Source organism: Lepus europaeus, chromosome 19, assembly GCF_033115175.1.
Source record: "Lepus europaeus isolate LE1 chromosome 19, mLepTim1.pri, whole genome shotgun sequence".
Taxonomy (NCBI): domain Eukaryota; kingdom Metazoa; phylum Chordata; class Mammalia; order Lagomorpha; family Leporidae; genus Lepus; species Lepus europaeus.
Genome location: NC_084845.1, coordinates 43,698,809 through 43,725,262, shown reverse-complemented (window position 1 = coordinate 43,725,262; position 26,454 = coordinate 43,698,809). Strand labels below are relative to the sequence as shown.

At 59.7% G+C, this 26,454-nt stretch overlaps 1 protein-coding gene across 2 annotated transcripts in view; it reads right to left on the bottom strand.

Moving 5' to 3' along the window:
* GNAO1 (G protein subunit alpha o1) overlaps positions 1-26,454 on the bottom strand; it is a 173,010-nt gene that overhangs the window by 8,783 nt on the left and 137,773 nt on the right. The window contains exons 4-8 of one of the 2 annotated variants that reach the window (XM_062177066.1): positions 15,476-15,636; positions 9,803-9,931; positions 8,092-8,221; positions 4,170-4,323; positions 275-2,452 (exon numbers count right to left, since the gene is read on the bottom strand). In XM_062177066.1, the coding sequence (XP_062033050.1) occupies positions 2,265-2,452; positions 4,170-4,323; positions 8,092-8,221; positions 9,803-9,931; positions 15,476-15,636 (762 nt within the window). In that variant the 3' untranslated portion in view covers positions 275-2,264. Of the gene's footprint in view, positions 1-274; positions 2,453-4,169; positions 4,324-8,091; positions 8,222-9,802; positions 9,932-15,475; positions 15,637-26,454 lie in introns of those variants that run through there. The other variant, XM_062177067.1, reaches the window with a different exon arrangement.

Here is a 26,454-nt window from a genome sequence, read left to right as displayed (position 1 = left end):
AAATCAGAGCCACCCCGAGTTCCCCTCAGGTCCTAGGGGCACACACAGGGCCTCTGGATAAGACACCCAATCACGTCTGGCCACTTACAACGTCCCCCCAACCCCACATGCACGGCGGAGCCAAAACACATCTGTCCCCCTCGGCGGTCCCTCCCCAGGTGAAGCCGCCTGACATGGATGGGAGACGGTTGCCCCTGGGAATCCCTCTCCCTGAGGACTTACACTGGGTGCTCAAGGTATTGTCCCTCCCCCCCCCCCCCCCCCAAACAGCAACTCCAGCGAGAAGGTTGAGAACAGCAGAACAGCAAGAAATGGCAGCTGGGGGCAGGGGGCGACAGCAGGGGGGGAAGCCCCTGCTTTGCCACCCCTAATTCTGCAGGACAGGAAGGCCTGGCTTTGGGGTTCAGCCTCCAGCCTGATACTCCAGCCAATGTGGTGTGTGGTTTGATGAAGAGCCCTGGGTGGCCGGGCCAGTGGCTTCTACCTCTGGGATGATGGCCTTGCGGGTGGGGCTTGGCCAGTGCCCACCTCTTGCCAGCTGCTTTGAGTCTGTGGCCACTGTATGTGGCCACATTTGGGGCACAGTTGGCCATACCCAGGGTCTGAAGCTGGGAACCACCTGCTGTCTTCAATACTGGGCAACCTGGCTTAACTGGTCCTAGCCGGCCACACAGCACAATGCTGGCCTCAAGGGCCTCATCTCCTTCACGTCCCTGCATCTGGTGCAAGGTCTAGAACATGACGGAGGTGAACCAAGTGGGAGTGGGTCTGGGCTGATGGGGGGCTCCCACAGCCAAGCCGGGGTGGCACTGCCCCTGCAGGCGCCTGGCACCAGGGAAGGCCCCAGGTCTCCCTGCACCACTCAGAGCTCTGGGCCTGTGGAAACCAAAAGCACAGTGGGCCTGGGGCTCTTCTCAGACTCAGGGCATGTGGCAGCCCAGGGCACCTGCTTGGCTCAGGACAGAGCAGCACCCAGAGTGCAGGCCAGGAGGACAGAGGGAGGCGGGGGCCTCTCAAGGCGTAGCCCTCTCCCCTCCCACGGGCACATCTGGGTCCCCAGGCCCAGTCTGTCACAGCAGCTCACACGGCCTGCCTCAGGTTTTGGCATTAGCTGACTGGAGGTGCTAGGACTGGGAAACAGGGGTGTTGATGGCCCAAGGCCACAAGGCTTGGCTCACCAGGAAAGCCACCTGCCTCCTTCTGCTAAGGGATCTGTGTGGTGAAGCCCTCTCCACGGGGTCCTAGGACTCCCCCGGGTTGGGTGTGGTATGTGTTGGGGCCCTCCTCTGCCCCTGGGCATAGGGAGACAGCAAGGGCTCCCTGACTTGCTCACTTCCAGCCAGAGTGGAGCAGGGACACTGGCCACAGGGGTCCCCTTAACATCAGAACCCCCAGGCCAAGGGCCTCTGTTTGCTCCTGCTAGTCTGAGTTGGAGGCACTGCCAATGGGAGAAGGAAAAGCTTCACCTGGTAGCAGTGTAGCCCGGGGCCACTGGAGAAACACAGGCACTCCCAGGTCCCTTCCCAGTCCACGCACGAGCTTGGCCTCAGCCTCCCTCCCCTCCCCAGCTTCTGTCCAGGTGTGCAATTTGGCCTCTCTCTTGCCATCTGTCTTTGCAATATGTCTATGCAATATGGAAAGTGTTTCCGGGCCTAGGAAGGGTTGGGGCGGGGGGGGTACCTTGAAAGGGCTGAGATCACAGGAGGGGAGGCAGACACTCCCAAGGCCTGAGCCCTCCAAGAGCCCCGAGGACCCTCCCCAGGTTGGTCTGGCCCCACCCTGGCTTTTGGTGATGGAGCTGCCTTTGCCCAGGGATCCCAGGCAGAGCTGAGAGATGGCTTCCACCATCTGCCTCCCATCTGCCAGCACCCTGCCATAGGGCCATCCTCACCCCCTGCATAGCCCGGACAGCAGGAGGAGCCCCCAAGACTGTGAGTGTGAGTCATAGAGCGCAAGGCATGGCCGCCGCCCCCACCCCCACCCCCACCGCAAGATCCGATACTTTGAGACGGAGCAGAGGCCAGAGTGTGGGCACAGGCGTGTGCGGTGCGAGGCAGTCCCCTGCCTGGGGTGTGGTGCTCGGCGCCCCGGCCCAGCCCCTGTTACCACACTGTGATGCTGTTGGAGAGTGGGGGTGGGGGTGGCCCTTCCTCCGGTGGGAGCCTCTGGGGTCTTCTTCCTCCGTGCACAGAGCGGTCTGAGAGGTGACAGAGGAAGGCTCCGGGGCAGGGGTGGGGTGCTGGGCCGGGCAGGGCAGCCGGGGCTCAGTAGAGTCCACAGCCCCGCAGGTTTTTGGCGATGATGACGTCCGTCACGGCGTCAAAGACAAACTGGATGTTGTTGGTGTCCGTGGCGCAGGTGACGTGGGTGTAGATCTCCTTGTGTGCTGACTTGTTCTTGCTCTCGTACTGGGCCTGGATGTAAGCCACGGCTTCCGTGAAGGCGCTGGGGCCTGCGGGAGCAAACAGGCAGGGAGTGGGTGAGGCGAGGTGCTGCAGGGCCCGGCAAGAGTGTCCTCCAGGCCTGGCGCCAAGGAGCAGATGTCTGGGGCCTCTCCCAGACAGCAGCATGGGTGGGGCAGCCTGAGCTCCGCCGGCCGCGGGCCATGAAGTGCCGTGAGTGGGACCTCGAGAGGAATGAGGCCTCTGGCCTCTCAGCCCCGCACCTGCATGAAGCTGCGTGTCTACACGTGCCCACTGACTGCAGCCGCAGGCTTCTACCTGGCCACGCGGCGTAGGCAAAGATGTCTACAAGCACTGGCCTCACACAAGGTGTCCCTCTCCACTCTGTGAGCTGCAGAGCCAGCCATGCATGGGAGGACGGGTCTGTGGTCTGGCTGGCTTCTGTGAGCACCCCAGCCTCCTCCCTGCTTCTCCTCACCCCTACCCCTTTGCCCTGGCCACGCTCACTCTCTGCGGAGTGAGACCCCTGGCTCACCTACTCGCTGCCTTCCTGTGTACCATATGGATCTGTTCCCATGTGACCCCCAGGGAGAGGGGCGGCCCAGAGAGACACCGAGCAGAACCCTGACCGCACTGAAGCCCCCATGGCTTCCACAAGGTGGGCTGCGTGACCACTGAGAGAGGGGTAGGCAGGGGCCCTGGAGCTTGGAGCCATAGCCGAGGTGGGAGGCTGTACAGAGAGCCTGGGGGTGGCACGCTCAGGGGCATGCCCCCAGGACTGGCCTCGAGGGCTGGAGCTGAGGGAAGCAGCCCCGGGCCACAGTGAGCTACGCAGGCTCCCTCTCCTACCCTGCTCCAGCCACACTGGCCTTGGTGACTCAGCCACCCCGCCGGTTTCACCCGCCCTCAGGCCACAGGTCACCTCACAGCATGGCATCCACAAGGAAGCTGGCTGTTCCTGGGGTGCTGGCCTCCTGGGACAATCAACTGACCTTGGGGAAGGCAGGGATGGCATGGAAGGGCAGGAGAGAGTTGTGCCACTTGCCCGGCCCCAAGTCCTCCCTGGGGGAGGAGGGTTCAGGATCTCCTGGTGGCCCGCAGGTCACTGCTGCCTTGTGCTCTCTGGGCTCACAGGCCGGCCAGGCTGCGTCCCCTGCCTCTCCTTCCAGCACCTCTCTGGGCAGGCCCTGGCCATCTGGGAGGACTCACAAGCACTCAGAACATCCCAGGGACCCTGCTCTCAGCCTGCTGCCGCACGGCCACCCCTGCAGCGCCTCGGCTCCTTCCTTGCTCGCTGCCCGTCCGCCCCACAGTCAGGTAAGTCGGCAGCAGCACTGACAGCCTCACCGACTCGTGCAGGTGGCCAGCACCCTGCTGCCTGCAGGGCTCTGTCACACCCGACAGGCCACCTGCGAGGCAGGCAGTGGTAGGACGCCTGTCTGCCATGGCCATGACGGCCACAGTTAAGGGCAAACACAGGGTGAGCTCGTGCTCATCGCCCCTCCGTCGCCTTGGCACCCCACAATCTCAAGTGTGTGGAGGACGGGGCTAGGGAGCGGCAGAGCCCAGATTCCGGCCTGGCATGCCCTGACCGGGAAGCCCCATGGCCGCCCCGACCTCTCACTCCAGCGTGGGGAGGGGGTCCTGCTTTGAGCTAGATTCTCAGGGCAAAGTGGCCTGGGCTTTGGAAGGGGGCCTTTCTCCCTCGGCAAGTCCTACGGCCAGAGCGGCTGGGCAGGCCCCTGCTGTCCTGGGCAGGGTCTCTACCTGTGTACTCAGGAAAGCAGATGGTTAGCGGGGACTTCTTGATCTTCTCTTCAAATATGTCCTTCTTGTTCAGAAACAGGATGATGGACGTGTCCGTGAACCATTTGTTGTTGCAGATGCTGTCGAAAAGCTTCAGAGACTCGTGCATGCGGTTCTGCAACAGAGCGGAGAGGCGGGTGAGGGGCGGCAGCGCCCAGGGCCCGGACCCACCGCGGCCGCCGGCACAGCGGGACAAGCAAAGGAAAGGTCTACCAATGCGGCTGAACGCACCACCGGGGATGGAGACGGAAGGACCCACAAGGACAAACAGGACGTGGACCCTGCTTCATTGCACACGCAGGCAGGGTGGGGTGGAGCGGGGCCAGGCGGGTCGCAGGGTTGCTGCCCCCTTCCAAAGAGAGCTGTCCGAGGGCGGGGCGGTGAGGTCGCTGGAGGGGCTCCAGCTCCTGCGGAGGACATGCACCATGCACGTAGAGGGCAGGGCCGCAACCACCATCGACATGTCTACACAGAACCGTGGTCATGCAGATCTTGCTACCGGGGTCTCATTCGGTTTCACCAGCGAGGTTGGGAGGGTGCACGCATTCAGTTTTGGGAAACATTAACCGAGGACCAAGAGATCCTCGAATTAATCCAGAGTTGGAAGCAGACACCAGGGGGACAGCATCTCGGGGGTGATCTTGCTGTGGCCTTGGTACGGCTGTGTGGTTTGAGTGGGCAACGGCTCCGGCTCGGGCAGGCTCTGGGGGCACTGGTTGTCAAGGCTGGTTTCTTAGTAGAGGGGCTGGAAGAACCCCAGATGAAACACAGCCAAACTGATTAATGTAGAGAACATGAGAGAAACAGAGAGAAAAAAAACCCTGAGAAACGGGTTCAAGCCATCTCAGGCCAGGGAGTCCAGGTCTGCCCATGCGGAGGGGCCTGTGCAGGCTCATGGAGGCCAAGGCTATCCTGGGACTGAGGCTGTGTGGCCAGAGAGGGGAGGCCAGGGTGGACAGTACAGACCCAAGCCAGGGGGCTGGGGAGGAGTGCAGGTGAGGGGCGGGCCGGGCAGGCAGTCACAGCAAAGTCACCCAGCATGCCCTGAGAACCGGCTGCTTTCAACTCGTAGCTGGTGGTTTCGGCTGGAGGGAGATGCTTCATACCTGCCGGGCTTGGAGGGTCTCTCAGAATCTGCTCATGCTTTGGGCCTTGGTTTGGCAAGATTAGGCCCTGCAGGCGGTGGCGGCGGCAGTGGTGGTGGAGAAGTTGTGGCCGCCCGCGGCCTAGCTGGGCGGCGCTGAGAGCAGGTACGAGGACTGGATGAGGTCTTGGGGTCCGGTAGGCAGCAGCCACTTAGCCCTGGGACCCTCCTGGCCTAGCTCCAGGAGCTGCCTCCACACACTTCTGTCTTGAGCAACCCCAACTCTCCCCTAGGCCAGGGAGGGAAGGCAAGAGCTGGGTCACTGCTGCCTACTGCTGGCCTCCCTGGGCAGAGCGTCCAGGTCCCGCAACCTGTCCTCGAGCCCGGGCATCTGGATGCGGAGCAGCAGATGTGCGTTCCCGTGGCTCGTAGCTCCGAGGCCCTCACAACCACCCCGAGGCCAGTCTGCCATCACTACCATTAGAGAGGAGGAAGAGGAGGCCCAGGGAGGGTGAGGTGAGTGCCACGGTCACACAGCTGGCAGGGGAGGCAGACACCAGGGGACAGTGTCTTGGGGTGATTGGCGCGAGACCCCAGACCAGTCCAGATCTGAGCCCTGAGCTGTCCAACTCTGCGCGCAAGCCCTGGGCACAGACGATGCTTGGTTCTACTGCGACGGTGCGGTTCCTGTGGCTAACACGGCAATGAGCTGCCCCCGTGGGCTGTGTGTAACCCAGTCCCCCTCCCTGCAGGGGCTTTGAGGAGGGAGGCCCCAGGAAGAGCCATCCTTACGCTTTTGCTCCCCTACAGCTCTGCGTTCCAGCAGAGGGCGGTGAGGGCAGCAGTACGGGGAGGGGGGCCAAGGAGGCGGGAGGGGAAGTGCCCTTCTGCGGTGGCAGCCAGCCCAGACTTGAAGGGCAGGCGGAGGCTGCACCAGTGTGAGGTCTGGCACTTCCTTCAGACCCATCTTCCCTGGACTGACTGCCACCCAGAAGTCCTTCTGCATCTCTGCTGTGCTCCAGAGGCAAGCAATAGGCCAGCCCCATGGCTGACAGGCCTGGAACCTGGGTCCAAGTTGTCTGTGAACCTGGCACAGCAGGTCCGGGGAGAGGCCGTACCCCAGTGACAAGGGCCTCCCAGCCCTGCCCCCTTCAGCTCCTCCACAGACTATGAAGCCCATGGCAGGAGGCACCATCACCGGCAGACCCTAGGCTGGCCGTGGGACAGTGAGCCGGGTCTCCACCGAGCAGGGCGTGCCGGGGCTGGTTGCTGTACACTGCTGGGAGCCCAGCCTGGCTTTAGGCGGCCAGTGTCCCACCCTGGCTCCACCCTCAAGGGCAGGGACTAGGCTGGGTCCTCTGACACCACCACTAGCTAGCCGTGGACGCCGTGAATGGTGACAGCCAAAACCCCACTCAGGGCGAGCCAGTGCATGGTGTGGGTCCGAGTCACCAACCCAGCTGGCAGCCAGGCCCCCACCTGCCAAACGCCTCATCACCCTGTGTAGCCCTTCAGGGCGGCGGCTCCGTCTCCCCACGGCACTGCACGCTGCAGCCCACACCCCAAAGCCCATCCCATTTTCGCAGCAGCTCTGTGGGACGAGCAGGGGCAGGGCCGATAAGGAAATTCCAAGTCCGAGAGAAGACAGGCCCTGCTCAAGGCCCAGCATGACGGCAAGCAGCATCCACCACCCTCAGTGCTCGCCCTTGGAGGCTGGGAGCACAGGGTCTAAGCGTGCCACAGACGGAAAGGAAAGACAGGCGCCAGGGCACAGCCCCACGGGATGCGAGCTCTGCCCTCGCTCCAGCGACACTGTGGGTGCCCTCGTGGACTCTGTGGGCAGCCCCAGCTCTCTGGGCTGCAGCCCAGTTAGGTGCAGTTCAGTGGACCCACCCACTCAAGGCAGTCTCCGGCGACAAAACTACCACCAGTGGCACCGCTGTGCCAGAAACGGTACCAAGTACTGAAGTACTGTGTGTAGATTATCTCATTCCATGGCCAATAGCACCTCTGCTCCTACAACACACACACACAGACACACACACATGCGCGCGTGCGCGGCGAGAACTATGATTACCCCCATTTACAGGTGATCATGATGGAGGCACAAGGGGTGCTGCCCACATTCGATAGCAAAGCCAGCGAGAGGCAGAGGCAGGGCTAGGCTCAGAGGAGCGCCCCCTCTGAAGCTGGTCTGGCGGTTCTGACGCCAAAGTGAGAGGCCCCAGGCTGAACGCGACGCATGGATGGAAGCCGGGAGCCTGGTCTGGCACCCTGCAAAGGAGCCCAGGGCCAAGACAGCTGCTCAGCGGCAGGCCTCTGCCCACTGCCCCTCCCAGCGCACCAGCTCTGGCCGGTGCCCCAGGGAGGGCTCTCAAGGTGGAGTCGGCCACTTTGGCTGTATGCACATTTGTGTTGGGCTGCACCCCGCCTTCGTCTCAGAATTGGCTTTATTTGTTCCTGCCTCTGTGATCAGAACACTTACTGCCCGAGACCCAAGTTCTGCAGAGGTGCTGGTGGTCAGTGTGCACGCAGCCTGGGCTGCACGGCCCCGGGTCCCCTTTGCTGCACTGGCACCATGAGGTGCTTGCTCTAGCAATGCAGCTCAAGGAGTGAGCTGGCATGGCTTCTCGTCCACAGTGGAACCCCAGCCAGTGTTTGGGCCCCAGAGCCACTGTGGGCAACCGAGGCCCACGTGCATGTAGGGGCTGGCCTGCACTGCAGCAATCCCATGCTGCCTTGGGCTAGGCTGCCAGCCTCTTCTTGCTGCCCCTGCCCAGTGGGCTCAGGGCCACTCACCGTGGTTTCGTCTTCGTGGAGCACCTGGTCGTAGCCGCTGAGCGCGACGCAGAAGATGATGGCCGTGACGTCCTCGAAGCAGTGGATCCACTTCTTGCGTTCAGATCGCTGGCCCCCGACGTCAAACAGCCTGCCGGGAAGACAGGGATGCTGGTGGGTGGCAGGGTACAGGCAGGAGCAGGGAAGCTTGGTAGTCAAGCTGTGTGCCCTGAGCGGGGGTCAAGGAGGGCACCGTGCTCTCTGCTTCATGAGGAGACCTGGCTCTAAGTGCTGTCAGACTGACTGATGGACTGACTGACGGACTGGCCATCCTGGGCTCGGGGCAGCTCTCACTGCCCTGGGGCCTCCCCTGGGACCAGGCTACAGCCACATGTCATGACTCCAAGACATGTCTTTGCAGATGAACAGTTACACTAAGGGGTACACCCCCGTAACGCCTCTAAGAACTCCTCTCATGGGCGCATTTACACTCTATTTTTCTGCACGCTGCACGCATGCTCTGGAGAGGGAGGCAGGCAGGCAGGAGCTGTCACTTGTCACATTTGGATGGGAAAAGGGGCCAGGGATGTGCCCAAGCTCCCCAAGAGAGCTGACGTGGCGGAACTTGGGTCTGAGCCAGCCCTGTCGGCCCAGAAGGCTGGTGCTCACCTTTCCTCCGTTCAGCCCCTCTCTGGCAGATGGAAGCCTGGCCCCTTGCCCCTCTCAGACTCCAGCCCCCAGGGGCCCAGGCTGGAGGATGACTGAGGGCAGGTGGGACTTATATCCTGGAAACAACAGGTCAGTCTCATATGCTAATCTCCTGAGCCCAGGGTCCTGCAAGCCTGGAGCCGGGGAGCCTGTTGGCACACCGCTGCTGCAGAGGGCTGGCCTCTGACTCTGTGTGCACGGGGCAGTCGGCAGAGATCACACTGGCCTTGGAGCAAGGAAACAGGCCTGGGTCTGGTCCTACCATGCCTGCAGAGAGGCTGCCTGCTGGCCCAGGAACCGAGATAGCAGAGTCCCAGCTACTTAATCTGCACAGGAGTGGCCAGGGGCTGGGGACACGGGGAGGCAAGGAATCCTAACTCCAGCCCTCCCAGGCTGGGCAGGGGCCAGGGTCTGGGGCCTGTGCACCCATTGGCTGGTCTGAGGTCCCTGCTCTCCCTTTCTCCCCAGCCTCTCTTTCTGCTCCACTCACACCCAGAAAACTCACCTGGAAGGCAGCACAGGGCATGGAGGTTACCCTCAAGCAGAGCCCAAGAAACCCAGCCTTCCGCCTGTTCTGAGGCATTCCGCGCCTGGGCCCAGCTGTGTTCTGTGTCTGGGGAAAGCCTTGCTCTGCTCGGGCCTCAGCCTTCCCACATGTACCAGGAGCAGATGGGCTAGCTGTCCCTAAGCATCTTGCAGCTATGAGCCTGGGTGGATCCTCGAGGGCTCACAGATATTGTGGGGCTATCTGGGTGACCCCACTTCTTCCTCCTCAAATTCCGCCTCAAGGGCTGGCCTCTCCTCCTTTTCCACCCAGACCCCACCCCCCACCGCCCTACCCCGGCTCCTCACAGCCCCACTGCAAGTCCTGAACTTGGCAGAAAGTGAACACCCAGACTCCGCTGGAGCTTAACTGCCCATCCTGGTCTGATAGCTCCCAAGGCAGGAGCTATTGGGCTGCTTCAGATGAGCCGGGGCTGAGAGCTGGGGTCTCCCCTCTCTTGGCTGCCTCGCTGGGCCTCACCTGAAGTGAAGGTTCTTGAATGTGAAGTGGGTTTCTACGATGCCAGTGGTTTTGACCCTGGTTCGGAGGATGTCCTGCTCGGTGGGCTGGTAGTCGGCGGCCCCAATCCGGTCCAGGCTGTCCAGGTAGCTGGGGATGGTAACACACAAGGGACCATGAACCTGGCAGCAGGCATTGCTCAGGGCCCGCTGGGCCAGCTACTGTCCGAGTCTTGTCTTGACCAGGGCCCCTCGCAGGATGACTTGGGGTGGCGGGAGAGGGGGAGGTCAGTGGTGGTGGTGGTGGGGGCTGAGGATGACTGAGGAAAAGGAACTTACGATCCTGGCTTCTCGTTCTCAGAGTCTCTAATTCAGACCCTGATGGGCTGTGTTCAAGGCTCCAGGCATGCTCAGACAAGGTCAAGCTTTTAAATGAGACCATCATGTTTATAATTGTACTGGGCAGGCGCTGGGCACAGTGGCTGAGGTCCTGCCTGTGATGCCCACAGCCCGTGTCACAGTGCCTGGGTTTGTGCCCAGCTGTGCTCCCAGTTCTGGCTTCCTAGTAATGTCACTCAGGCAGCAGGTGACAGCACAAATAGTTGGTTCCTGTCACCCACACAGGAGACCTGGATTGACTTTCCAGCTCCCAGTGTTGGCCTGGCCCAGCCCCAGCTGCGGTGGGCACTGGGGGAATGAACCAGTGCATGGGAGTTTTCTGTTGCACTGCCTCTCAAATAAAACAAAAATAAAAGCCAACAGGTAGGCTGTGTGATCCGTGCTCCAACCTGACTAGAAACGGGGGCGCAGTGCAGACAAGGCATCTTCTGGACAGCTGGCTCCAGAGCGCTGTGCTCAGGTGCCCGACACTGAGCCAGGTCCCCGAGCACCGCCCGCTGTGTTGTGCCTCCTCCTTACAGAGGGGCCTGTGTGTTCCTTCGCGCTGGATGCTCTGGGAGGGGAGACTCGGGGTCTCACAGGCAGGCAGCGGCGGGGCCTCCGTGGGGCCCAGGTCTTTGGAATCAGGGCTCTTTTCCTAACACTCCTCTCCCCAGCCTGACCAGGCCTTCCGTGGGGCTGTAGAGCAGACCTGTGAATTCCAGCTGCCCCCCCCCCCCCCCCGTCTCCTTGCTAGGCTGTGGGTATCTGGGCAGGCTTTGGTCTCAGTCTCTCCAACAGGCCCCACGGCCTCTGCTGTGTTGGTCCTTGAGAAGATAACCTTGCGTGTCATCAACATTGTCATCTCCAGCTAGACACCAGGCCTGGGAGGCACTGGTCCTGCCCCTCCTGCCCCAGACGGGCAAATCTGTTAGCAGGTCCTCTGATCTTCTGCTCTCGTTCCACACTGGCCAAGGCTCACAGAAGGAGATGGCCATGGGAGCAGAGGGGAGGTTAAAGCTACTTAATTTGAATGTGTACTCCCTGCACATCCTACCTACCTGCTTCTCTGGGAGCTGGGGATGGGGCAATGGCCAAGACCAAGACCCATGTGGCTCCCACCTTCCCAGCGGAGGTACATGTGCCTGTGTGCACCTATGTGATAACAAACAGGGAAGAGCTGTCTTACATCAGCAGGTACCAGTGGCAGAGGAAAGAACTGGGCAAGTGGTCCAGGGGCTGCTGTCTGCCACAGGGTGGTTGGAGAAAGCTTCCCAGATGCAGAGTGGGAGGCAGTTGGAGAGTGAGCCCTGAGAGGCCCAGCAGAGGCAGCAGTGGGCACGGAGTGCTGCTGGAGCCTGGCAGGCAGGCCTGGAGGGGTGCAAGGCTGGAAGCAGGGAGGCAGGAAGCACATTTGGTGGAGGCAGGTAGGGGTGAGACTGGGCTGAGACAGGAGCAGGGGCCAGAAGTGAAATCAGGGGTGGGAGCAGGCCCTTGAGGACTTGGCTTTTTACTCTGAGCAACCTGGGAGCCCCTGGGAGGCTGTAGAAACAGGGGCTCTGTGGCCACAGTGACAGCGGAGCAGGGGTCCTGCAGGGGGGTGGCTCTGCCTGCACGAGGGAGGGGATGGCAGTGGGCGCCGGGGCGGCAGGTGCGGGGGAACGGGAGGCAGTGACGATGGTAGATGTCTCTGCAAAGGGAGCTGTGTTTGCTGGTGGCTTGGAGGTGGGAGATGAGAGGAAGAAGCGAGTTAAAGACGCCTCCGCGGGAGAATAGAGATGCCTGTAGAGAGAGGGAAGAGCCAGGCAGAGCGGCTTCTGCGGAGAGGGTGGGGAGCAGGCATTCTACCAGCATGTGGTGCTTTGGCTACGTTCAGGTGCCCAAATGGGCAGACAGAAGTCAGGAGAAGGGGCTGGAGCTGTGGTGCAGTGGGTTAAGCCACGGCCTGCAGCGCTGGCATCCCACATGGGTGCCAGTTTGAGTTCTGGCTGCTCCACTTCTGATCCAGCTGTCTGCTAGTGGCTTGGGAAAGCAGTGGAAGATGGCCCAAGTCCTTGGGCCTCTGCACCCACGTGGGAGACCTGGAGGAAGCTCCTGGCTCCTGGCTTTGGCCTGGCCCAGCCCTGGCTTATGTGGCCATTTGGGTAGTGAACCAAATCTTCTAACAGATGGAAGATCTCTCTCTCTCTCTCTGTCTCTTCTTCTCTCTCTGTCAACTGTGCCTTTCAAATAAAATAATTAAAAAAAAAGAAAAAAGGAAGTCAGGAGGAGGGGCAGAGTGGGGGATGGCAGTTTGAGAGACATCTGAGTATAGGAGGAAGTAAAACCCTTGTGAGGTTGGAGAGGGTCACTCAGGCCTCAGGTGCTCACAGGGAGAGGCTGAGGCCACAGGTACAGCGGGGCACTCTGAGCAGCTGAGGCCGGTGGAAAGGTGCCAAGGGAGAAGGCCTGGGGCCTGACTGGGAGCACACAGGAGGCGGTGACCGCACAGCTGGCTGGGTGTCTCCACAGGACCAGGGGTAAGAGGCTGCCCACAGGGGCACAGGAGAGCGCATGAGGGGAGGAAGCATGGACTGCATGCACAGACAATTCAGCGGGGAGCTGGGTTCAGGAAAACCGAAGCTCACCAAGCCAGGGAACTAACTTGCGTGGCCCCTGGTGGGATCTGCCCCATGTCTCTCCATGGTCATCCAGAGGGAGAGAGCCAGCCCCGTTCACTGAGGCTTGAGGCACACTTGAGGGGGCACGAGTGAGAACCTGGCTACACCAGGCATTGTTCCTTTTCCCTCTAGTCCTGGGCCCTCACCTGTAAAGGGCAGGGCTGCGGCCATGGTGACTAGGGGGCTGTAGGATGCACACAGCGGCCCCTGTAAGTGTGCAGTGTGACTGCACTGCCGGGCCTTCCTCCTTTCTACCCCAACACATACACATCCGTTTTTACCTGTTGTATGTACTGGGTCCAAGATGAAGCTAAACTGCTAAAACAGTTACCACAATGCAGCCCTGGACCAGACTGTATTTAAGATACTTTTGACAGGGCTGGCACCGTGGGGCAGTGGGCTGGGCTGCCAGCATCCCACCTGGGAGTGGTAGTTTGGGTCCCTGCTACTCTACTTCTGATCCAGATCCCTGCTGATGCACTTGGGAAAACAGCGGACGATGGGCCAAGTGCTTAGGCCCCTGCCACTCACACGGAGTTCCAGGCTCCTGGCTTCAGCTCAGCCCAGCCCTGGCTGTTGTGGCCAATTGGGGCATGAAGCAGTGGGTGGGAGATACTGCTCCCTCTCTGGCATTCTTTTTCACTCTATCATTGAACATTTCAAATAAATCAATAAATCTTAAAAAAAAAAAAAAAGATACTTCTGACTCTGACTGTTGGGTACCCCTGTCTTCCCTGCCATGGACCTCTCTCCTGGAGATGGAACACGGATGACCAAACCGTGGAAGGCAGGAGAGAACCTGCGAAACCTTGGCAGGGCAGCACTTGGAAGGATGCCAAGTTGAGAGGGAAGGCGGGTGAATTTCCTCAGCTTAGTGGGGACAGAGTTGACAAATACCGACTCAAGTCCCTTAATGAAAGTTATAATGGTAACCAGCAGGAGAACTAAAAATAATCCTGCAACCAGCAAAGAACTGGAGGTAGTAGTGGAGAGGGGTGGAAGGGAGGGGAGCTGACCCCCCCCTGGCTTCATGGTGGGAGTTGGGAAACACTGCACAGCTGGAGGCACACTTTGGACACCACTGGGACACGGCAGTGGAAACCGATCTGCAGTGGAGGGACGAGACCTAGAGGGGCAGGAGACCACTTTTCATTTTATACACCTCACTATTGTTTAAAAATTTTTTTTTGCAATGGATTCATTTTATGATGAATGAAATAGGTCAAAATGTAAGTGGAGAACACCAATTGATGAATCACTGGGAGACAAACTCAGGCCAGCTGCCCCTGGGAGACCTGGAGGCTCCCGCTGGCAGCTGGGGAGGACGTCTGGGACTTGGGCCTGGCAGTAGGAGGGAAGGAGCTGCCAGCCCTGCTGCCCTGCGGGGGTCCCCTTCAGAGAGCCAGCCAGAGATCATTCTCTCAGCCTGGCTTGGGCTTGTGAAGGAAGCGTGCAGGGGGCTGTGGGCAGGAAGGCTCCGGGCTCCCTCCTGCTTCCAGAGCGTCCCTGGGGCTCCTCAGTACCTGGGACCCTGGGTGGCCACCAGCTGAGGCTCCCAGGACCCACTTAGGCCTCTGCCTTGTGGACAACGAGGTGTGCAGATTGGAAGCTCTTGGCCTGCTTCAAGTCCAGGTTTGTTGGCTGCCATCGTGGCCACTGGAAGCATGCGCATGTCCATCAGCGAGTCTGTCTCGCTGGCCCTGGGCTCTGCCACGCTGGCACTGTGCAGATCAGGGTCTCCTGATCCCCGTGTGGCTGGTGTTTTGGCTTGGATAATGCTTTGCTGTGAGGTTTGTCCTGGGTACTGTAGGGTGCTGAGTAGCATCCCTGGCCTTCAGCCACTGCCTGCCGGGAGCACTAGCCTAGTCGTGGCATTTAAAAGTGTCCCCAGCCATTGCTGAGTGTCCCCTGGGCTGAGAGACACGGGTGGGGCTGGGGGACCGTGTCTGTCCTCGGAGTGGGTTAGGCCGGGGCCCCTGGGGACAACACTGTCCAAGTGGGATGTGTTTCAGGAAAGCCCAGGTACAAGCCCTGATCTTCAGAGCAGAAGACGCCCCCCCGGCCCACACCCACCTTCCCAGGGCTTCACAGCCTCGGGCCTGGGAGCCAAGGGCAGGTGTCCAGTGAGGACACCATTGAAGATGCCTAAGGGACAAACGTCAGGGGCACACAGGTGACCCCACGGTCCCCTGCGGAGGCCTGCAGCATGTTCCCTGCTGGCCCCCTTTCTGACCACCCCGGCTTTTCCCACTTCTCTACTCTTCATCATTTTTAATTTTAAACATAGAGAAATGGAAAGTTTATCATTATCTCTAAAATACAGAAAAATGGCAGCATTTAAGGAATTTTTCTGCCTGCATGGCTCTTGCCTTGTGTTTTCGGAGTCAGGGGCTCTCCAGGAAAGAAAACAAACCAACCAAACCAAAGCTGCGGCACCGAGAACCTTCCTCAGGACTGCCAGCCACTCTCAGGTCTATGTGTCCTTGTCCCCGCTTTCCCTGGCCTCTTCCTTGTCCTGGGGGCAGAAGAGAGGCCCCTCTCATGCCTCCTGACACCAGCACCCGTGGAAGAATCCCTCACAGCAGGTTCAGCCTCAGCTCTGACCTCGGCCCCACGCACCCCACCCCGCCCGGGCAGCCTCTGGCCGGGACACTCACTATTTGGCAGAGTCATTGAGCTGATACTCCCGAGACCGGTTGAAGCACTCCTGGATCCCTGAGTCGCCCCAGAGTCGCATCATGGCGGACAGCAGTTCTGCAGAGAAGGGCTCGGTGTCTTCCATCCGGCTCACCACGTCACACACCATCTTGGCGTCGGCCTGGGAGGGGACACGGAGATGGTTTGGAGGCCTTGGTGGTGACAGGAAACCCCTGGCCAGCCAAGGGCCCCATTGGCTGGGACGGGGCGGGGGCTGGGTTTATGACAAGGCCCCGCCAGCACAGGAGCAGGCTACCCAGGAGAGGCGGGAGCTCTGGTCTCCGAGGGCCTTGTGGAGCCTCCTCCCTGTGGAAGCCCTGACGCAGGGGGCCCAGACCACTGCCCATGGAGTCCGAGGGTGTGCGTGAGCGGGAAGGGAGGCCGACGGGCTTGCGTCTCTACACTCTCAACCACCATCGCTCAGCTCTCGCCTACTCTCATAACTGGGGCTCTGCACGCTACTTTTGCTTGGGAGAAAAATTAAAAATCAATATCCTTGGCTAGAGTTATAATTTCCTACACTTCTTACCCAAGGTGGCGCAAAAGCCCCAGAACTGGGCTACACTGGGGGAAAGAGGAGGTTTCTGGTTATTTGAGAACTAAAGTTAACTGAGGGTCACAGTAGCCCGGGACTTCAGGGTGGGCAGGGCAGAGGGCTCAGCGGTCCAGTCAGCACACTTGGTGAAAAGCCTTCAGGTCACCTGCAAACCTCGAGGGGCTGCTGTCTGGTGCAGCTTCGATGCGGCAGGTTAAGCTGAGACAGTTGCATCTCCCATGGGAGTGCCGGGGATGGGGTCCTGCCTGTGCTTCCCAGCCAGCTTCCTGCTAACGCGCACCCCGGGAGTGGGGAGACCATGATTTAAGTATGTGAACCCCTACCACGTACGTGGAAGACCCAGACTGAGTTCCTGGTTCCTGACTCCACCCTAGCTCAGCTCTGGCTGTTGTGGGCATTTGAGGAGTGAGTCAGTGGATGGAAGAGCTTTCTCCTTCTCTGTGCCTCTGTTACTCTGCCTTTTAAAATAATAATACTAGAGCTCTACAAGGTACCGGGATGCACTTTGCACCAAAGCCATACCATATGAGTGTGTATGTGTGTGTGTGTACATAAAACGACTGTATGAATTCCTATTGATTCCTCTGTGACCTGTGGCCCACCCTCTGGGAGGCGCTGTAGTAGAACTGCTTTAGGTACACTGTGTAGGCAAGGACAGCACTGGGCCTGCAGGAAAAGTGCTGCATAATCCACGGGCTTCTCCCTGCCCCTCGTGTTTTCAGTGGCTGTAAGTAAACCCGCTGGAGACTCACAAGGCTCTGGGGGAAGTCACAAAGCTGCCATCTCTGGCACCTTGCACACACACGCGGCACTTCACGGTTCAAAAAGGGCTTCTGGGCACACACATTCTGCTTCCTTTTTTTAAATTTGAAAGTCAGAGTTAAAGAGAGAGGGGGAGGGACGGAGGGAGGGAGAGAGGGAGAGAGAGAGAGAGAGAGAGAGAGAGACAGAGAGAGATATCGTCCATCTACTGGTTCACTCCCCAGATGGCCACAACAGCCAGGATCTTCTTCCTGGTATCCCATGTGGGTGGCAAGGAGCCCAAGCACTTGGGCCATCTTCCACAGCTTTTCCTAGGCCATTAGCAGAGAGCTGGATGGGAAGTGGAGCAGCCCACATGGGACGCCGGCCTCACAGGCAGTGGCCTTCCTGGCTGTGCCACAGCGCCAGCCCCACATTCTGCTTCCTCACTAGGGAGCTGGCAGCTGCAGCAATGGGCCTATTTCTTCAGCCCTCTCTGAATCTCTGCAGGTGCGCCCCCTCGAGGCAGAGGGTGTTCCCATCTCCTTGACTCTGAGGATAGTCACAGGCCTTGCCGTGGCCCACGGAACGGCGTGGGGGCAGCAGCTTGTCCCTAAGGTGGCCCTGGGGTCTCCTGTGTACCCGGGGTCTATATCATTATTGTGAACCTGTCCAGCCTTCCCCATTCACCCCAGAAAGAGGAGCTGGGGTGCATGGCACAGAGCTGAACCCACCCTGGGTCTTTGGTCCTCGGCTGAGTCAGTGACTCAGTTTGGGGAGGCCTGTTAGCACTGCCTCGGCAATGCTAAGCACGCTAAGTACGTAATCCCCATTTGGTAGGTGGGGAGCCTCGGAGCGCCAGAGAGGAAGGCACTCGGCTAAGGCCACGGTGCGATTGGCAGAGCTGGCACTCGAGACTCAGAGCCTTCTGCCTCCACAGCCGCCGCTGGGGGCAGAGCTATGCGTGCTGAGAGCAGTCAGGGCCCACACCTCTGATGGCAATGACACCTGATGGAGGAGCTGGGAGTGGGGCGGCAGGCCCTCTGGGGTGGAGGTGGTGTCCTCGGGCTGGGTGCAGTGGTTATCACTGGATGATTGGTCCACTGTGAGCCCGCCGATGAAGGCTGAGGAGAGGCAGACTACACGGCCCAGGGCACATGGCTCAGGACACGAGTGGGAGGTACTGAAAACCCACGGGCCTTTTTTGAGGGCGGGAGAGACACAAAGGGAGGGAAGTCAGCAGGTGTGTGGCCAGCAGGTTTCCGTACCGGAGGTGTGGGGCAAAGCCCTCTAGGCCTGCTGGCCGCACAGCCACTCACATGGAGGGTCTGTCCACGGCACAGGGTCAGTGGGAGGGTTCTGGCAGTGGTGCCCCCTGCCTGCCCAGGGAAGGAAGTTGCCCCTGGCCTGGAGGCTGGCCAGCCAAGCCAACCCTGCTCACTCAAATCCAGTTCCCTGGGGACAACGTCCAGCCCTTGGGTTCCCAAGTCACCCCCAGCTGACAATGGGGGGGCTGCCCACCGAGGCTGCCTGGCTCCCTACGGTTGGCACTGGGCTGCGGGCCTGCCCTGGTGGTGGTGACCTGAAAGGCGGCCGTGGGGCCTGGGCTCTGGGTGCCTCAGGCAGGCAGTGGTGACTCAGGGAGGCATGGGCTGGAGAGCAGGGGTGGGGTCTGCACCTGGGGCTAGGAACAGAGCGAGGCCTGAGTCAGGGCACTGCCCCCACCCTGCCCCCTGGTGCCTGGCTGACCTCGGGAAGTCTGGTGCTGTCCCAGGCCAGAGATTGGGCCATGTCTTCCAAGCTTCCTGCTGGGGCCCCCACTGTCAGGGTCTCGGGCAGCCCAGTTAGAAGGGGGCAGCATCCAAGTGCCAGGGGAGAAACACCTCCCTGGGCACCCCAGAGCCATGGCGCTGTGGGGGCAATGGGGTTCTCTCTTCAACTCTGAGCTTTCTGCTCCCGGGCTCGCTCCTCGAGGGGCGACTGGAATGGATGTGCTCCATGGCGGGGGGAAGCTGCACTTGATGATTCCTGGACTCTGCTGCCCAGCCCGTGGGCCAGAGCCCTCCTCCCTGCCTCACCTCCTCATTGCCCCGTGCAGGGGCCGGGGCGTGGTCCTGTGTGGCAGCACCCTTCCGCTTCCTGTTTTGCTCCTCATCTGGCGGCACTGCTACGGGCCCGGCTTCTGGAACCCACAGGCCTGGAGCCCTGCCGGACCGATCCGCCTTGACGCCTCCCAGGCCCGGGGTGCAGCGCCTCCATCCTGCCTCTCTTCTGTTTCCCGCCAGGCCAGAGGCTGTCGGTTTCCTCCTAACATCAACTCTCCCTTTCTCCTTCCGGACAAGAAGCCCAAGAAGGAAACACACTGATGGCCACAGACTACATTTCCCGTTTTGCAGCAGGGTGTCCTTAGGACTGGTTCTGTGCAATGAGATGTAAGCTGAAAGGTAGTGAAGGGCTTTAAAGGGAAGGGGCACCCTATTTCTCTCACTTCCTCCTCCTAACGCCCAGAACTTGGGTGTGATGGCTGGAGCTCTCCAGCCAACTTGGATCATGAAGACAAGGTCCAATCCTAGGGATAGTGGAACAAGGATCTCAAACCAGCCTGGCTGGAGGAGGTGCTGCACTATCCGGAGTCAGACCAGCATTATTTTAACGGTTTTTCTTTTGTCCACTTAACTTTCTATCTTCTCAAAGCTGCTATTTTCAGGGTCTCTGGTTCACTGTCAAACCTAACCCTCATGGGTACAGTAATACTCCTGTTTAAATTCTTCCGACAGGTTCCCATCATTCCACTCACAAACTCCTTACTGAGGCCTTACGAAGTCCCTGCCTCTTTCTGTGTCCTCAAACCCTCTCAGGGCTCCGGTCCTTCTTCCGCTCCCCCAACAAGCCGGGGCAGCCCCAGCCCACCTCCCTCTCAGCGTCCCCTCCTCAGTGAAGCCCTCCCCTGGCCCCAGGCCAAGCCTGCTCCACAGGGCGCACCCATTCCTGTCCCAGCTGCTGCTGCTTGCACCTGTCCTCAGGGCAGGGACCGTGTCCTGACCTCCCGTGGCACCTCGGGCCTCGCAGGTGCATGGCCAGGGCAAACAGATCCCTGCACTGTAAGGCCAGGCACGGCCCCACTTTCTCACTCCACCGCCCCCATCTGTCCACTGCCTCTTCTTATCTTGTCGGTCTGGACAAAGCTGGCATCTCACTTCAACATCGCAGCCGCCCTGCTGGGGTGGGCACCCTGTGTGCGTGGGTGACTCGCTCAGGGTCACGCAGCTACTCAACAGGAGGGTCTGGACTCAAAGTCCACCTCCTCCCCTGCATCCCAGGCCACAGCCCTGGGCTTGTGTCTCAGACAAGGCCTGGTCACCCGAGGCCAGCCCTGAGGCCTCCCTGGCGCTCAGCCCAGTCCCTTGAGCAAGGGGGAGGGAGGTGGGTAAGAAGGAAGGGCCAGGCTTGGAAGCGAAGGGGGGCCCAGCCTAACAAGCAATGGACAGAACCAGAGGAGGCCTTTGCCCCCCATCTGCCTGCCTCGGGGCCAGGGCTCCTGCTGAGCTTGGCCTTCCCATCCTGAGCGCCTCCTGGGCCGATGGCAGGGGGTGTTTCCCAGCATCCTCCCTGCTGTCACCGCTGCCCCCTGCTGGCCTGAGTGCACCTGCCCAGAGGAAGGGGGGGCGTCTCCTGTGTGTGCCAAGAGCATGGCCGTATTCCCTGACGTCCAGGCCTGGGTGGGATGCGTTGCTTGGTGAGTGCCAGATGTGCCTGCTGTCCTCTGTCTACTGCAAGTGCCCCTGCTTTCGTGTCCAGCTCTCATGCCACCCCGCAGCCTCTGAGGAGCCTTCTCCTACTTCCCTTGGTCATTCCCTCCTTGGGCCTCCCAGTCCTGCTCCCGCAGCCTTCCGGGGGCTTTGGGCCTGGCCTCCAGTCTAGTGTCCCAGCTGCAGCAAGCGCCTTAACCTTTCCAAGGCCCAGGGCCTCACCTGCAAAATCACTGTCCACTTTCCTCACAGGGCGGTCATGAGCCACCGGAACACTGAGAACAGTGTGAGCACCCCAAGGTGGGCTGTGCTGGGGCCTAGCCAGTGAGTGGGTGTACCCCGCCCCCACCCCTGTGAGCTGCCCTCAGGATGACCAGGGGCAAGGGGGGTGGCGGGACCCTGTATTTGTCAATGTTAACAGCAGGCAAGATGCTGTGCTTCTGGGTTTAGGACCAGGAGGCTGGGAGAGCTTGTGCCTTCTCAGGGTTGCCTAAGGATTCTTACAGCATCAATGATGGGAAAACAACCACTATAACCTTTTTTTTTTTTTTTCCCATAACCAATATAGCTTTTCTGGTTAAGTGATAGCTTATCATAATGTTGACACAGAAAGGGCCTAAAAGTGACTTGAATTGAGGTCAGGCACTGTGGGGACGCCAGGACTCTGGGGAGCCCGCTACACAAACATTTGCACTGCACCCTCAAGCAGCAGGAGGAGGGCTGGGCAGGGAGAGGAGGAGCCATGTGGAGGCAGGACTCAGGGGCCAACTCCAGTGCTGGCTCAAGATGTCCCCCAGATGAGGCACAGGATGGCCTGGGGGATGCTCTGAGCTGGCAGCCCAGAGGCTTCCTGCCACAAAGACATGCTGCGAATGTGTGGGAAAGCAGCACAGGGGCCAGGCGACCATCGATGGGACAGCCCCTTGGCACCCAGAACGCACTCACCGGGAAACAGGCCTGTCCCTGGCACTGGCACCTGTGCTGGGAAGACGGGTGTAGGCTCCCATGGCCCACTGTGGTGCCACCTGCCTGGCATCTCAGACAAGGGCTGACACCTGTCTATGCTGTGCCACAGGAGAAGTTGGCATCTGTTCACCTGAGCCAGCAGAAAAGGGCACCATGTGTTCTGCACGGTTGTGCCAGACACAGCTGGGAGCTGGGAGTGCCCAGGGGCATCTACCATGCGAGGACAAGAGGGTCTGCACGTTTAACACTTGGGCCTTCTCCTCAGGGCACTGTGGACTTCTCAGTAGACACCAGGGCAACAGAGGCCTGGAGTGCCACTATCACAAGACGCCCAGACTTTCCCTCGCAGGAGATGAGATACAAAGGTGTGGCGGGGAAACGAACAGGGATTCCCCTTCAGGGGTCCCAGGTTCAAGTCCTGGATCTGCGCCTTTGCAGCCGTGTGCCCTGGCTAGGGCACCTGACCTCCCTGAGCCTCTGTGCTCTCCTGAGTTCCCCAGCACGGGGTTGTCTGGGTCGATGACACGGGCTGGGGGGGGTGACACGGCTCTGCATCACGGACGAGCCCTGCAGATGCTGGCGACGATAGCAGAGATGAAGTGCCTCAGATGCAAACAACAGCTGACAGAGAGTCAGCCTGCTTTGTGCAGACTTCCCAGGCAAGCTCGATAGTCTTGATAACAATAATCACAGTAATTATAATAATAACCCCCGAGGAGCTGCTCTGCATCCTTCAGAGTTTGCCTCCATCTCGAATCTTCTGGGCCAAGTGAAGGGTGAGCGGGTACACACACACGCACACGCACACGCACACGCACCAGTTCTCCAGGTGTAGGGAGAAAAGCCTCATGGGCCCCACCCTGCCTCGTGTGCTGTAGTTGTCCTTGCACCCACTAGGGGGCAGGAGTGCACAGGCTTATGGAAGTGTCGCACACCAAGCCAGAGACCAGACAGGGCTGGACCAGGCCCACTGGGCATCGCTGCCTTTCTTGGGCTGCCATCCAATTCCTGGAAGCCCCCCAAGGGGGATGGCATGAGAGCCTCCTGCTGGAGGCCCAGTCTGGGCACTGCAGTTCCAACAGCAGGTGCATCTTGGTACTTACTAACTGCCAGGCACATCCTGTGGAGACCTGCACCTCTAAGGAAAGAAGTCACGAGCTCCAGCATGCTCAAGAGGGGCCTGCCTCCCTGCAGCTGAACTCTGAACAGTGGGGGCAGTGGTGGGAAAAGGAGTCCACTTCCTTGTATCTTGGCAGATGCTTTCCTGGCCCTGGCCAGCAGATGGCGCCCTACATGTGACTTTCAGCATGGAAGTGGCACTAAACACCACCCCAGGTGGCACTGTAGACATCTGTGACATGTCTTTGGCTGTGGTGATAACAGAAGTGCTATAGATGCTTACTGGCTGGGGGCCAGGCATGCTTGGGGCCCTCTCCTGGAATGGGCAAGGCCTGTACCCCCAGCCTGCTGTCAATCACAGGGTCTTGGCCTATGGCACCTTGTGGGTCTACCGTTTGCTTTAGGGAGGAGGAAATTCCTGGCTCCCTGGGAAGCTTCTACAGTTGAACTGTGGATTCGCTGCTATTTCTAATCAGCCTGCCTTCTCCAGTCGGAATGACGATCTGCCTACTCCCTCCTTTCAAATCCACCCACCCCTTCTGTAGCCAGCGTTGACACATCCCTGTCCCACATAGCTGGGACAGCTACCCCTCCGCCCTGGTGCAGCCACACTGCAGGACCTCCTCTGCCCACCAGCCACCCCTGTTGCCCCATTCGCAGGCTGACGTCCCCAGCCCCTCCCAGAGCACCTGCCCTGCATTACTCTTCATCCGCCGCCCACTCCTGCTCCCACGGACGTTCTCACCCCTCCCCCCACCTGCTCATTCTTCCACTGAGCGCCTCTGGTGTGGCAGACGTCGGCTGGGGTCTGGGCCTTATGCGCTTTCCTGCTTCGCATGAAGGGAGCACACTGTCTGAGTCTCCGCAGTCTACCAGCTGGTGCCTCCGCCACACCACGGCCATAGAACCTGCTATCTTTTCAGGGGTCTGTGGCCTTGTTGAAGAAGGATTTGCTGAGGTCTCCAGCTGGATTCACAAGGCAAACGAATCCAAACTTCCGGGGTTCCTGTGCCCTCTGAGAGCCTTCCCGGCCCCTGTGTTGGTTTTCCACCCTAACTTTCTTAAGGGTCACATCTTTTTCAGCCTCCGGGTCCCTGGATCTTCCAACTGCCTGGAAGAGTTCCTTCCTGGAGAAGTCGGCTTATGACGTGGTCTCAAGAACTGGGGTGGGGGGAGTGCTATGGCCTGGGTTCTCCGAGGCCCTGTCCCTGACACCTCGAAGTTTTCACTCAGAGACCTCCTGTCGGTCCGTGCGGTTGGTGTGGTCTCCCACCACCAGCCCTGACCCGGGGTAAGCAGAAGGAGCCAGGGCTAAGTGCTGGCGAGGATGCAGAAGCGAGGGAGCCATTGCACACTGCAGGTGTGGACGGAAATCAGTGCAGCCATTGTGGAAAACAGCACGGAGGTTCCCCAGAAAACAAAAAGCAGAGGCGGGCGCTGTGGCTCAGCAGGCTGTGCTGCCGCCTGGGGCTTCGGCATCCCCTACCGGAGTGCCTGAGATGAGTCCTGCCTCTGCTCCCCGTCCAGCTCCCTGCTGGTGCACCTGGAGGGCAGCAGATCATGGCTTAAGTGCTTGTGTTCCTGCCACGCATGTGGGACACCCGCACAGGATTCCCGGCTCCAGACTTCGGCCTGGCCCGGCCCTGGCTGTTGCAGGCATTTAGGGAGAAAATACATGTGTGGAATATCTATTTCCCTCCCTCCCCACACCCTGTCTCAAAGAAAAAAAAAATCTGAAAAGAAAAACCCTCAAAAATAGAACTACCACATGCTCCAACAATTCCACTACGAGGTATACACCCAAGGGAAATGAAATTACTCCGTGGAGGAGACACCTGCGCTCCCCTGTTTACTGCAGCACTGTGCACGACAGCCAAGAATGGGAGCAGTCTAAGTGTCCATGCACTGACGAACGGACAAAGACAATGTGCACACACACAGTGGAGCACTACGCAGCCCTAGACAGGGTGAAATGCCGACATCAGTGACGGTATAGATGGACATAAGCTAGGCACAGAAGGTCAAATACTGCAGGGTCTCATCCACATGAGCAATCTGAAGAAAATTCAACTCCCAGAAGTTGGGAAGTAGAATGTCTGTTACCACAGGTCGGGCAGAGTAGCAGGAGAGAGGAGTGGGCAGAGGGTTATTGACAGGTACTCAGTTATGGTTAGACAGGAGGAAGAAGCTCTGATGGCCCACTGTATGGCAGGTAACTGCAGATAACAATAAGTATTGTACAAATATTTCTACAGGGGCCGGCACTGTGGCACAGGGGGTAAAGCCGCTGCCTGCAGTGCCGGCATCCCATATAGGCACTGGTTCAAGTCCTGGCTGCTCCACTTCCCATCCAGCACTCTGCTGTGGCCTGGGAGAGCAGTAGAAGATCACCCAGGTCCTTGGGCCTCTACACCCATGTGGGAGACCCAGAGGAAGCTCCTGGCCCTTGGCTTTGGATCGGCACAGCTCAGGCTGTTGCAGCCAACTGGGGAGTGAACCAGCAGATGGAAGACCCCTCTCTTGTTCTCTGCCTCTCCTCTTTCTGTGTAACTCTTTCAAATAATAAATAAATCTTTAAAAAAAACCACAAATATTTGTACAAAGTCGCTTAAGCTTGTTTCCCTGGGTGGGGGGCAGAAATCAGATACATCAACCACAGACTGGAGTCAGGGACAGCTGCTCCCAGGAGGCCACCACAGAACAAGGTGTGGGACTCAAGGGCAAATGGGTGCGTGGGAGGGAGGCCAGAGGGGCTACGTCTGAGACACGGCAGTCGCGGGTCAGCTGAAGCCACGCCACGGTCCAGACACTGGTCTTCTCTGGGAGCTCTCGAAAAGGTGAGGAAGGAATTGAAGGGGGATGAGCAGAGACGCAAGGCGACGTTGAGGGTCTTGTCACACAGCAGCAGATCTTGGAGGGCACCGACGTCCTTGCAGCTGTCAGTGGGGCCTGAGGCTTGGAAGCCCAGCTGCCTTAGGTATTACATCACGGACAGCTCTTAGATCCATGTGCAGGTGGCCCAGGGGCTCCCATACATTCTGTCCACTACGCTCTGGTCTTAAGTGGGCGTTGTGTGCTGCCCCCACCAGGTGGCCTGATGCCTCCCTGGAAACCCCCCCAAGGAGCCTGCCAGGGCAAACGCCAATCGTGCTGAGCACCGTGGGCATCTGCTCTCCCTCCGCTTCCCAGGGATGCTCAGCTGTATTCCGTGATACAGGGGCACTGGCCGTCCACAGCTCCGATCCTGCAGCGTCCATGTAGAATGGCCTGGAGGGGCTGTGAGGAGGTGTGGGCATGGGCCCAGAGGCCTGCCAGAGAGCAGTGCGGTGCCCCCACGTGATGCCAGCAGGGTTGGGGACGCAGGGTGGGAGTCAGCAACCTTAGGCCATCCCTGGCCCTCAGGGACAGTGGTGTCTTCCACCCGGTGTGCAGTGGGGGTGCCGTGTGTCCGAGCTCAGCCACTACCCCCTGTAAACAGCCTCCCTTCCTCTGGGCGCCCCTGCCCCCTTGGCGGGTGCAGATCTGCCAATCACACCCTGGGTGTCTCTCCTAGAAGGGGTTCTGTGGACAGTGAGCCAGCAGGCAGGCGCTGTGCAGTCACAAATAAGCCTTAAGGTGAATGGGACAGAAATTTCCAAACCCATGGTGCTCCTCCACCCTGCCCCTCCCCGCCTCCTTTCTCCTGAGCTCAATGTTCTAAGATGGGAAAAAAAGGACTAAAATTGGATGGGCTAAATTTCCCAGAAATGAACAAGGGCAGCATGAAATTACCCACACAGAGCACAGTCAGAAGGAAAGAAAAGTGGTA